General features: G+C 43.9%; 1 protein-coding gene across 1 annotated transcript in view; it reads right to left on the minus strand.

Moving 5' to 3' along the window:
* Positions 1–13733, minus strand: part of Bco2 (beta-carotene oxygenase 2) — a 25305-nt gene continuing 11572 nt past the window's right edge. Inside the window, 8 exon segments of the mRNA NM_001127712.1 lie at positions 1–926; positions 2653–2763; positions 3422–3604; positions 4117–4254; positions 8069–8236; positions 9300–9460; positions 10262–10390; positions 13268–13370. Coding sequence (NP_001121184.1) covers positions 813–926; positions 2653–2763; positions 3422–3604; positions 4117–4254; positions 8069–8236; positions 9300–9460; positions 10262–10390; positions 13268–13370 — 1107 coding nt within the window. The 3' untranslated portion in view covers positions 1–812.

A 13733-nucleotide genomic window follows, 5' to 3' on the forward strand; every position in this document is an offset into this window, starting at 1 on the left:
TTATCTCACAAATTATGTTTTAATAGAAATGTAAAGCCATACATCGGGGTTCTTTTTTATTAATTATTTCACCACTGCTGCAAACCAAAAGCAAACTCAAACTGACAGAACAACTTAAGGTGCAAATATATCCTTGGCCCACAGACTGAGGGGACTCAGTAGGGAGGCATGGAGGAGAAACCCCATCAGCCACAAGGCTGAGAACATGGAATGAAGGCTGTCCACATAGTAGTGGACCAGGAAGCAGAGAGAGAGCATGAGAGAACCAGGGACCTCAAAGGCTGGCTCCTGGTGCCTGTGGGGCATCACCCCCAAAAGTTTACACAGCCTCCCAAAGTGGTGCCACAACCTGGGAACAATCATGTAAAATATGAGCCCATGGTGGTCAGGGTCAGGGTCAGGGTCAGGGTCAGGGTCGGGGCCAAACTACAGAAGCTTTTGGGTGAGACCCACTGGCATGGTTTGAATATGCTTGGGCCAGGGAGTGGCACTGTTAGGAGTTGTGGCCTTGTTGAAGTAGGTGTATGACTGTGAGGGCTTTAAGAAGCCAGTCTTCCACTAGCAGCCTTCAGATGATGATGTTGAACTCTCAGCTCTGCGTGCACCATGCCTGCCTGGACGCCACCATGCTCTCACCTCGATGATAATGGACTGAACCTCTGAACTTGTAAGCCAGCCCCAATTAAATGTCCTTTTAAGACGTGCCCTGGTCATGGTATCTGTTCACAGCAGTAAGACGCCCACCATTTTCTCTTTTCCATAGAAATGTGCTCATTGAAGCCTTATCTGAGTCCTTCCTTAAGCTTTTGCCATCAGATAGGCACAAATGTGCCGTGGAACCCATAAGGCATCCGCACAGGTACCTCTGCTCGCCCCAGTTCTGTGAAGTTCTTGGCATCCAAGACAAGGAGAAAGTTGCTTTCACCCTAGAAAAAGAACGCAACACTGAAAGTCCCCTCTTCACTTGAATATCCATCTCCATTGGCTGAGGGAGAAAGCATGTCTTCTTACTTATGTTCATATCTGCTCCTGGCACCTACTGCAAAGCCTCACCTAGCCACTCACTGAACTGGACCAAAAACCACAACTAAAGAAGTTCACACCCTGAAGCAAAGAAATAAAACTGTGCCAATCCTCCTCATAAGACGGCTTTGAGTCTAACAATGTTTTTAGTCAGCGCTTTCAAGTCTCGTAAAATACATGGGAAGTTCTTTTTCCCAAATTAGAAACCCTTCCATTTTGTGTTACTTGGGAGCTGGACAAAGATCAGCTTTGTAAATCAGTCTGAGATTTGTGCAGACCTAATTACTGGAGTGCTAAGCTTATGGAATAAGCCCCTGGCAGACATTACTAATTGATCACAGCACTTTTTGTTCCTAAACCATTAAAGGGCTCAGAACCCCATACCCAGGTGCCACTAATAATTGATCAAAGCTTGTCTTGAGGTGAACACATTTGCTTTAAGATTGTCCAGGCAAGTCAGTAAGTAGCGTTATTGAGATCCTAGCCAGGGCTTATGATAGTGGCCTTTTTTTTTTAGGTCAGTTCACTGAAATTTGAAACACAGATGGTGGTCTGAACATCAGGACAGAAGCCAGGTGCTTTACCACTGTGAGATCAGATGCAAGTCGCTTGCAACTTCTTAAAGTGACAAACTCCACGCGTATCCCACAATTCTTAATAATTATCCTAATACATAGGAAAGTGTGTTGTATATAACAAACTCCTATGAAGATATCATGTGGCTATGATTTTACAAATAGGACTTTAAAATGTGGTAAAGTATGGCTATGATTTTTTTTTTTTTTACTTAAAGTGATTTTATTGCTTGTGTGGGCAACAGCATTTATGCCACTAGAGCAGAGGCTGTGGATGACTCATATTTCCAGTTGGGTGCGAGCACCCGCTTAGTCTTTTTTTTTTTTTTTTTTTAATTCTTTTTTTCGGAGCTGGGGATCGAACCCAGGGCCTTGCGCTTGCTAGGCAAGTGCTCTACCACTGAGCTAAATCCCCAACCCCCCCCCCCCCGCTCCCGCCCCCCCCGCCCCCCGCCCCCCCTCCCCTTAGTCTTATAGTGGCGAGCCAGCCGGTGAATTCTACTCTCGTTTAGAATCGGGCGGAATTTGGCATCCTTATCTTTTCTGTTCCTCTCAAGGTGCTTTCGGACAGCAACTGCTTTCTTAATCAAATGGTAGAGATCCTCAGGGAGATCAGGGGCAAGGCCTTTGGACTTAAGGATTCTCAAGATTTTATTTCCGGTCACAAAACGGACCTGTGCCACACCATGTGAGTCCCTCAGGATCACACCTATCTGGGAAGGAGTCAGGCCTTTCTTGGCCAACTCATAAATTTGTTCCTTTCACATCGTCAGACATCAACTTCAGCCACATGAGCACGCTACGGCGGTAGGGCAGCGCCGACTGGGACAGGCCCTTCCCGGGAGCGTGCATGCGGCCCACGATGGCGGAGGTCTGGAAGCAAAGACGGCTATGATTTTTAAAGTGGGGGAAATTACACAGCAAAAAGAAGAAGAGGATGGAGAAGATGTCATCCATAAGGCATCAAAATTAATTATGGGCTGCATCACTACATATCACACTCCAATAAATCATTGATGTACTTCCATGACCAATGATGGGTAAATACACTTACCTGGTTGGGAGTGATCACCACAGAGAGTATAGCCCCACTGTCTTCCTCATCGGCTCCTGGCACCGGAACAAAAACGGGCTCCGAAGGATAATAGCCTTCTTCTCTCCAAACCTGTGAGTTCCCCCCAACACACAAAAGACATCTGACGAAAGGTGAGAGGTGACTGAGAAACACTATCAGAATAAAGTGGGCCATCAGCAGAATGATCCCACAGCAAACACAAACCCAGGCTTACTGCATTGGATACAGGTAGGAGAAACGTCTGCTGCCTGTAGATCCCCATCTAAGGTCATTCCCATCAACCTGACATACAGGGGTCACTACAACCTTCACCCCATCATTTCTCCAAAATATGACATCAATGACCTCTTGCTTAGATGATCTGTGATTCTCAAACTTATGAAAATAGCTGAGCTGTTGTAATATTAAAGGACTCAAAGAACCAGGCTGCAAATGGCTCAGTAGAAAGAACACTGTTTACTCTTTCAGAGGACCCGTGTTTGATTCCCAACACCCATATAGCAGCCCACGACTTCCTGTAACCCCAGCTCCAGGGGATCCAATGATTTCTTTTGACCCCTGCAGGCTCCTGTACACACATGGTGCACATAATACACTCGGGTGTGCGCACACACATATGTAAAATAAACAAATAGATATTAAAATTTTTGAAAAAAAAACATCTGAAGAACTACTTTAAACAAAACAGAAATTAATTCAAAAGGCAAAATGTGTCTTAGAAAAAAAACGAGAGAAGAGATTTCTTTACCCTTAGTGTCTTGTTCACCACGTCAACCTTAATCAGAGAATCCCCCACCAAATGTCGAAAACCGCAGCCATAGAAGAAACTATACTTTTTGCCATTGAATCGGCCATAGTTGATCTGAGGAAATTCAATTCCCCCTTCCTCTTCCAGGTCCTCTTGGTGTAGATTTTCAGGAGAGCACCAGATCTAAGAGAGATCCCCAAAGGATATAGGGTGGTTGCTTAATTCTCTTTATTTTCTCTTATTTCTCTTTCATTTCTCTGTAAGTTGTGACTAGACCTGAGAACTGTTCCCCTTTCCATGTTGAGTGCCCGTGTAACGATGGTGTCAGTTGTGACTAAGATCCCAAATGGTCCAAGAAGGAGAGCTTTATTCTGCTAAAGCAAGGCAGTGACATTCCCGTGGGAAAAGCGGGGTTTCCAGAAGGTACAGATGGTCAGGTCAACCTGGAAAACGCACACATCCCACAACCACTGGCCAGCTGCAGAGATCTGGCTCAAGATACAGAAAGTACAATGAGCCACCGTGTCCATCCCACCCAGTTTCTGTGGCTCTTGTGCAAACAAGTTTCCAGGACCTCACCCAAGCTCAGCCAAATGTTATATAACCCTCAGGGCACCAAACATTTGGAGGGCAGCCAAAGAATCAAGTGACGCCTCTAAAATCCAACCTCGGTTTAGTGTCCTCCGTGAGCTTACCTCTCTGTCACCCTGTTTCACGACACTGGCTGAAGAATAGGGCAGGGGTCTGAGGTTCTCTCCCTCGGGGGCACCCACACTGATATCCAAGGGCAAGACAAATCTTCGAGGGAAAGACTTTGCCTTTGCCTTATAGACCTGCGCAGAACAGAGAAATAGACAGATGGGGGGGGTCACCCCTAGGATAATAAACAGTGACTGAAATTCAGTCATTACTAGGATCGTGCAAATAATAATTCCAATTCATCCACTCAATAGCTATCTACTGAATACCTACTGCAGGCTAAGTAGTGTTTAGACACTATACATGAAAATTAGATTCTAGTGGTGGGGTCAAAACTACAAAATTAAGTATTTATTAATTAGTATAAAATAAGCAAATGATTAAATAGCCAAAGGTTCCAAGGACTAGACGGTAGCAAAGAAGGTCCCCTTTTCGAGGTCACTGGTTCAGAAAAGAGCCGTCTCAGCAGACTAAGATTGCTCAAACCCCACACATTCTCGAGCAAGGCCAGTGTTGTTAATAATATCAGAATATCGGCCGCGCCCTGTGGGGAAAGAGCACACCAAACCAACACCAACAGGGTTCCATGTGGTGAGATTTTAATGGGGAAGAAGACAAGGGAAGGGGCAAGAGAAAGAAGAGAAAAAGAGACCTAGGGGGGGCGGGAATCTGCCTTTTATTTGGAATGTGACATAAGGGTTCCCAGGTGGAGGTGCACATTGAGCCAAAAGGTCAATTGAGCAAATTGATTGAGTCTTCTGGGAAATGTATGGCGGTTGCCATGGCAACAGTGACCAAAAGGTGTCCCTGCTAGGGGCAATTCCTGATACCAACATAGGAAGTAGTCAGAGATCACGATGACCCTATCCCTGCGGCACCATCGCCTCTAATTTTTCTTTTTAAGTAAACAAAAACGGGGGAATGTTGATATTCTGTTTAAGCTCCACCCCCACAGCTACCTGGCAGCAGCCAGGTATGCTCCTCCCCACAGTTGCCTGGCAACAGCCGGCTGTGCCCCACACCATAAAAGGGGCTGCTTGCCCCTTTCTCCCTCTCTTATTCCCTCTCTTATTCCCTCTTACCCTCTCTTTCCCCTCTTGCTCTTTGTTCTTCCCTGTTCTTGCCCTCATCCCCACTCCACGTGCCCATGGCCAGCCACTTTTGCTCTCTTCTTCTACTCTCATTTAACCTTCCACGTGGAACCATGGCGTTTGAGTGTCTTATGATGGGCACGGGCCAACTAACAGCCAGTTTTCAAGACCTTATCTGGTTCCTAGAAACAGACTTCTTAGTCTGTTGTAACTGATAAGAGTAGGAGAGGCCTTGAATGGTACAGTGACTCAGTAAAGACAAAGATATGATTTTAACAGAACACCTGCGAACTAAAGACGTAAATAGTACAGGGCTTCAGTGAAAAAGAAAAATAACTTAACATCTAGTGGTCTGGAACTTCAGGGCCTGCAATCAGCTGTGTAGGCCTGGACACCTACATGCCTGATCCCCAGTAAGACACTGAAATGAGCAGCCAGGTCTTGAACTTGCCAGGAATATAACAGGTTACACACGGCATCACGACTAGTTCCTTGTGGAGAGGATTGGCTCTTTAAAAATTAGCTTTTATCTTTTTTTTTTTTTTTGGTTCTTTTTTTTTCCCGGAGCTGGGGACCGAACCCAGGGCCTTGCGCTTCCTAGGCAAGCGCTCTACCACTGAGCTAAACCCCCAACCCCCAAAAATTAGCTTTTATCAACATTGTTTTCTTTGGTAAAACTTTGGCCAAACCAAACCAAACCAAACAAAATAATGTTGATAAAAGTTGGGTCAGGTGACTTGAATCAACTGTTCTTCTGAGAAGAATGTAAAAATAAATGAATGAATGAATGGAGCAATCCGAATAAAAATGCCTCCAATAGGCGTTTGGAGGCAAAGATGAGCTAGAGAGATCATGAAAGACATTGAGGTGGAGATTTAGAGGGAAAGAAAACCGGCAGGTGTTACAGGCAACTCTTCCCCTGAGGCTCAACAGAAGCTCAAAGCCATTAGTCATTTGAGAAATGTAAATCAAAACCACAACCACCACCCCACACCCACTGGGGTGGCTATACTTTTAATAATAAAAAGGAAAACAGTCTTGAGGCTAGAACAGTGGTTTAGTGGGTAAAGGCGCCTGTCATGCAAGACTGTGGGCCTGAGTCTGAATTCCCAGAATCAATACAAAGTCAGGGTAAGATGTTTGCTTAGCATATCTGTCGTGGCCCCCACCCCACACCCCCGCTTCTGCTGGGAAATGAGAGGCAGAGAGAGGCAAACACCCAGGAATTGTGATCCTCCTGCCTCAGCCCCTAAAATAGCTGGGATTACAGGGCTGCATCACCAGCACCAGCTTAAACTTGTTTTTTCTTTTAAGACAGGGTCTCACAATGTATCTTCAGCTGGCCTGGAATTCACTATGTAAACAGATTGGCCAGGAACCTAGAGACACTCGACTGCCTCTACCTGCCAAGTGCTGGGATTAAAGGCATCTGACATCATACCTAGTTTAAACACTTTTACAAGAAGGAATCCGTGCACACTAATAAACAAGGGCTAAAAGCCACGTGATGCCCTCAATAGTGAGAAAAAATAAGAAGTGTTGTATCTATCCATGACCAATATTCTTATTAATATAGAAATAAAAAGAAAACTTTCCTAATCTAACAAAATATACCTTTTTAGGGAAAAAAAATCTAGGGCTGGATGTATTGGCACATGGCTGTAGTAATCCCAGAACTTGGAAGACAGAGGCAATAGGACCAGGGTTCAAGGCCAGTCTTGGCTATACGATGAGTCCAAGGCTAACCTGCTGTTCATGAGACCTGTCTAGAGGAGACATCTATTGATAGTTTATGTTTACATGCAATCTGTGTAAAATGTTTGTAATAACTTTTGTCATAGTCAACTAGTATAACCACACAATACACTATTGCATCATCACCACCATCATCATCGTCGTCGTCGTCATCATCATCGTCATCGTCATCATAAACTACTATCAAGATCATAAGAGGAAGACATGGAGGAACCATAATCATATACTACTTGGGAGGAAGGAAGGAAGGAAGGAAGGAAGGAAGGAAGGAAGGAAGGAAGGGGAGGAAGAGGAGGAAGGGAGGGAGGAACAAAGGAAGGAGGGAAGGGAAAGAGGGAGAGAGAGAGAGAAAGAGGGAAAGAGAGAGGGAGAGGGGAGGGAGTCAGTCAGGCTAAGCTGGGTATGATGGTGCACAGCTATACCCAATCACTCAAGAGATCAAGGAAGGAAGACGCTGCATGTTCAAGACCAGTCTGGACTACAGAGTTTGTGAGACAGAACTAGAGAGACATCGGATTGACTATTTAACACAAAGTGAGCCCTAAGAACTGGGTACTCTAGTTGGTAATAAGAGATGGGGGGGGGGGATTTAGCTCAGTGGTAGAGCGCTTACCTAGGAAGCGCAAGGCTCTGGGTTCGGTCCCCAGCTCCGAAAAAAAGAACCAAAAAAAAAAAAAAAAAGAGATCGGTACTAGTTCATTGACCATGGCAAATGTTTTACAACAATGTAAGAAGCCAATATCAGGCCGGTGAGAAAGTGGTTCAAAGGGATGAAGGGTTTACTGCACAAGCCTGACAACCTGAGTTCAATTCCCAGCTCTCTCACACACGCCATATGCATATACATGCATACAATAACAGTAGATAAGACAAACATTTAATTTGGGGAAACTGGGGAAGAGAAGCACTTGGGGAAATGCTCCATGCTTTCTGCTTGTTTTGTTGTTGTTGCTGTTAAAACCCAAGTTTATATGGCTCTATAACAGTCCATTCATTCATATACAGCAAGCAACGTCCTTAAAAGTAAAACATTAACACCTGGCATGGGGACACACACCTTTAAGCCCAGCACTCAGAAGGCAGAGGAGTTCAAGACATTTACCTGATCGAGCTCTTCTCCGGCTTTCCTGAGATTCTGTAGTTGGTAAATGTCTAGGCTTCTCCCATCATCCTCACAGCACAGGTCAATCACAATACAGCCCTGGTCCTCGAAGGCATTGATTTGATGATAGGTAAGAAAAGGCTTGCTGTAGTACACTCCTGGGAGAGGCTGCAGGACGTACGGACATGGCAGAGACACAGTCAGTTCTCCTTCCTTTCCCTTCCCCTCCCCTCCATTCTGTCCCCTTACAGAAATAAAGCTGCAAAGCTCAAGTTAGGAGGATACACAGCCCACTTACAAGCCATTGTCAGTGGGGATAAAGGAAGAAATGTCAGAATACACATGCCCGCCTACATGCCATGGTCAGGGATATGCACCCCCACCTACATGCCATGGTCAGGGATATGCACCCCCACCTACGTGCCATGGTCAGGGATATGCACCCCCACCTACGTGCCATGGTCAGGGATATGCACCCCCACCTACATGCCATGGTCAGGGATATGCACCCCCACCTACGTGCCATGGTCAGGGATATGCACCCTCGCCTACATGCCATGGTCAGGGATATGCACCCCCGCCTACATGCCATGGTCAGGGATATGCATAAATAGATCAAAGATCCCCCAATTACAAGATTAATAGAAAATACTGTTACTTATGATGCTTATTATAAATTAAGTGTCTAATTGAAAAGTACATTCATTATTCAAATACTTTTGTAATGAAATTGGGGTAGGTTAAATTTAGAATGCTATCCCCTTAGAGATAAACATAGACAAATACGATTCCCCCAAATACTACTGGGGAATATGAGACGATAATCAGCCGACATTCATGGACTTCAGTGGGGTAATGGTACTGGCACACGAAGAAGTCCCAGAAGCAGCCATTTTAAGCCCTAAAGTCTTGTTGCAGAAGTGGCAGAAGGGCTCTGCACAAACCGCACCCCTCTGCACGATTGTGGCATGGGAAAACTCATGACCACAGAGCTTCCTGTGTCCTTCTAATTCAATCCATTGAAAAACACCCCCCACACACAGTTTCCCAACACACAATGTCCACCGTGCTGATTAACAAGCAGCCATCCCAACCAGCAGAAGAAAATAACACCCTTAATTAGAAACGTCTTTAAAAATAATGCCCGGCAAAGGAGAAAAATCAGCCCCGTGAAAATTGAGCTCCGGGGGGGGGGTGACATTTTCGTTATAAATACGCTCAGATACTCAGCCTGTCCAGTGTGCTTATCCACCACGTGAAATCGCGTGTTATACTGGGGTTCCCAGCTTATGCCATCGGCGAAGGACTTTCCCCGGATTTTAGAAGTAATTATTTTCCACAGCTTCATCTTTAGAGGCTGTTCGACAAAGACTATGTAGTTTTTTGTCATTCCTAAAAGGTTCCAGGAAACGATAAATTGTTACTTGGCAAACTAGAGAGAGCTGAAGTGTAGCAGGAAGGGGACCCATCTGACCGACTGCGCATGATACTGCTGACCTGAGCAGACGCCAGCCAGCAATACCTCACTCTTTCCCGGCTCAACCGGACACATTTCCTGTTTCTACATAGAAAAGAGAACTGCTAAGAACACTTGGTTTAATGTTCTTAGTTGCTTCCCCCCACCCCCCACTTTAAATTATTTTGGTTTAAGAATAAGAGAAAGAAGCACAATATTAAAGTGTTCTTTATGCTCCGCCCATTTAGTCCTTAATCCTTTTCCTGTACACGCTGGGAGTAAGGACCCAGGAATATTTTGGCTTTCGCAACTTATAATAAATAATAAAGTAAACGTTCTGAATAAAGGCTAAATCATCTCAAAAGCTAGCAAGACGTTATTTTTAAAGGCTGAAACAATCCGTGCAGAATATAAGGTTACACACACACACACACACACACACACACACATATGAAATGGTCAAGATCTTTTCATGTGTTTTATTTTAGGACTTCAACATTGACTAAACATTTCTAGCGACTGCTTATATGAAGTAGCCATGTCTCTTCAAGCAGTCTGCAGGCTAGTGTAAGGGATTTATGACTGGATAGAGTAAGTTAACTGCTATTAGTGCAATCCGGGTCTCACTATCATAATATTCTCCTAAATTATCAAGACGACACTTGTCAAAACTAATCTGTCTGATACAGCAACACGAAGGCAGAGCCCAGTGCAGTCGGCCCCGTCTACAGACTCACCAAAGCTATGGTAGTAAGAAGGCTTCATCTTCTCAGAGGAAGCTATAGAACATACTACCTGCGCCCCATGAATCGTCTCCCCGGGTTCTTTCTTTTTTGGAGGAACACGAATAATATTATAGCAAGAACCTGGAGAAGAGAGAATTCTTCCTTTACATTCTTTATTTATACTCTTTATTTACATTCTTTATTTACAAGGGTTACAACGATAACCCTTGCAAGGGCTTGGTATTTAGTGGGCTTGCTGTACTCACTGATAAGTCAACTAATAACGCGTGTTTGTGTAGCTACTCGGTGGGTGAATATTTAAGTGATACTGAATTATCTTCCTGGAATTATAATTTGCAGTGTAAGACGTGATGAACTTGCATAACACGGAATTTCACAATCGTGATTGTTCTTGGGGAACAAAATAACCAGCGATGATTTTTTTTTGTTGTTGTTCATTCATTTACTTTGTGGCCATTTACTGGTCACCAATCCAAACACTGCTGTAAATAAGTATTCTAAACACTATATCCCAAATTAGTGTTTAGAGCAGTACACAGAGCAGGTAAATTCTATTCATCTCTAAAATTCAAATTCTAATAAAACACATGAGCAAAAACAAACAAACAAAAAAAAACAAAAAAACAATGCATCTGATGGCAATAGGAACTATAACGTAACATGGTTGTGTACGGGTGGCCATTCCTGTTTACGGTTACTACACATACAACGGCAGTCAAGTAAGAGATTTGAGAGTTTTGGTCTCCTTGGGGCTGGGGATGTAGCTCAGTGGTAGAGCGCTTACCTAGGAAGCGCAAGGCCCTGGGTTCGGTCCCCAGCTTCGAAAAAAAAAAAAAAAAAAAGAAAAAAAAAGAGAGTATCTGGGAGAAATGCCATGTCGTGATGATGTGAGGTGACCCAGGAGGAGTGATGCGAGGTGCTGATTTTGAAGGTCATTGCTGAGATGAATCTTTTGATTAACTGGATGCAGATATGAGAGAGAAACATGAAGAATGATCCCAAATTGCCGTTAGCAATTGGAAAGATGGTATCGCCATCAACTGAAATGGAGGAGGCTCGTTTTTGAGAAAGCGTAGCAGGAAAGATCAAAGGTTTGGTTTTGCAATGCCTGTTGACGTCTCGGTAAAAACACTGAGTGAGCAATGCGTGCAAATTACTGCAGATGTTCAAGGTGCAGATACAGGCGGGTTTTGAGAGATCACTGTGTATATAGGAAACATGCTCTGTATAGTGAGAGAAAGAGAGAGAGAGAGAGAGAGAGAGAGAGAGAGAGAGAGAGAGAGAGAGAACAGCAATGGATTAATATGAAGAGCACAGTTTTAAGTATTAAAAAAAACTAGGTTAATAAAGTGTTCAAAGGTTTTTTTTAAAGAGGATCTTAAACTATCTGAAAAGGATAAAGCTTTGTTACGATTTGCACATTTATTCCTTAGTCCTCTTTCTACACTTTTTAGTTCCTAAAAGTAGAAATTAATTGCAGGTACTTTAAAATTACAATCAGAATTATTATACTTCCCAAATGTAGTATCCCGGGCCTTCATGCTTCCTACACCTACGTCCACACTGAATTCCAGTTCAAAACCTCCTCACTGAACCAGATAATCAAATTAAAAAGAGAAGCATGCCAAGCCTTAGTTAGAATCCCAACTTTGGCAATTGAATTACCCAATTCACTGAAGGTAAATGCTTAGTCACTGAACTATTCTAACTACAAGGCCCCCTAAGGCTGAGGAATGCAAAGTAGCCCTGCCTTGCTCAGCACTTGAATATGGTGTGGCAGAGTCTCCGGGACTTTATATGAACGGGGAGCTGAGGCAGAGGAACAAGCCTAGCAGTCATGACTGGAGCCTGGGTTTCTCAGTGAGATACAGAGGCTCTGCGTACCAAGGTCTGCTGGGGTCTGCAGTAAAGATTCTTGGCCTCTTTTCAGTTCTGCTAAACCAGAACTCCTACAGCTGGACGGAGCCCAGTGATCTACCCTGACAGCAAGCATTGTAGACGATTCCCTAGCTGTGTTAGGTTGAGATTGATGATATGGTGACTATTTTAAAACATATAACTAAAAGTGACGCTTTTCATATTTATACGTAAGTTTCGAAATAAACTGGTTAAAAGAAGTGGATTTTTTTTTTAATGATCAAAAACTGGTGGACGGAACAAAACAGGCACCAACTACTGAGCCACTAGACCCGATGAACTATTTTGTCGAGGAGGATCTCTGCTGGTTCCTGTAACAGTTTCTGAGAATCAATGCCCCTCTGAAAGTAAAGAAAACAAGCTGGGTGGAGGGTCTTAGGGACATCCCATCTGTACCCAAGCCTATGAAAACTAAAACTGTGGCATCTTCTTCATAGACATTCGTGTGTGCAGATGTACACATACAGAAGAGCAACCTGAAAGGCCAACTAACTTCTCGCCAAAGCTATAACACAACTGTTGGAGACAACAGTCTGACTACTAGTCAAGATAGACAGCCATATCTAATACTCCCAGCCAACATACTCTTGTTCAGAGACACGTCTTCTCAAATACAGGAGCCCGAATTTGCCTTCCCTGAGAGAGTGGGCGTACAAGTTTCAAGGCCCTGAGCAAGTGGAGGAAGAAATGATGACTGGGTGGAGACTGGATGTTAAATGTATCAGCATAGCCTTCTGGACCTGGTGATGTAAAACTAATAGGATAGGCTAATAGAATGACTCACAGCAAGCCTTTGTGTGTAAAGTCAGGCCTGGTTTCGGGTCTGGCTTCAGAGACTTGGAAACCGGCTTAAGCAAATGACCTAAACATCCTGGGAGTTCACTGACCTCATCTGTAGAATAGGGGGCCTTCGAGAGTAGGTGTGTATGGATTAAAGAAGAAAACACAGAGAAATTCGCTTATCCCTAGCCTCTTTGGAGGCTGTTTTCTGACACCTTCATGCCTATATTTTAAATATAATAGAGCTTTGGGTAAGTTTACTCCCAGTTATTTCTAAAAACACCTCCACCTTCACATCACCTCTTGGTCCATAGGTGTTCCCCATATTGTATGCTGTCCCGTCTGGGTCATAGTGAGGGTGTGCGGTCGCTCCATTCACAGCAACGAATTTGCTCCAGTCCACCTGCAGGTTTCAGACCACGTGTGACTTGTAAATGATACACAATGGATCTTTAATAATAGCATAAATTAGCAATAGATCACAAACCCTTGTCATCTATGTTGTAAGTATGATCTGAGAAGCCTCCGAGAAATCTAAATCGTCTAAATCCTACTAAAGAAAAAGAAACAGATGAAAACTCCAAACAATTAAAACCAGCAGTGTCTGTATGGATTTATCTAATATCACAGCAAACTTCAAAATAAGCATAACAATTATAATCAAAAATAAAATTAAAAATTTGCACTGAGGTGGGGAGGGGCACACCTATAATCCTAGCACTTGGGAGGCTAAGGCAGGAGGATCACAAGTTCAAAGCCAGTCTAA

Source organism: Rattus norvegicus, chromosome 8, assembly GCF_021556685.1.
Source record: "Rattus norvegicus strain SHRSP/BbbUtx chromosome 8, alternate assembly SHRSP_T2T, whole genome shotgun sequence".
Classification (NCBI taxonomy): domain Eukaryota; kingdom Metazoa; phylum Chordata; class Mammalia; order Rodentia; family Muridae; genus Rattus; species Rattus norvegicus.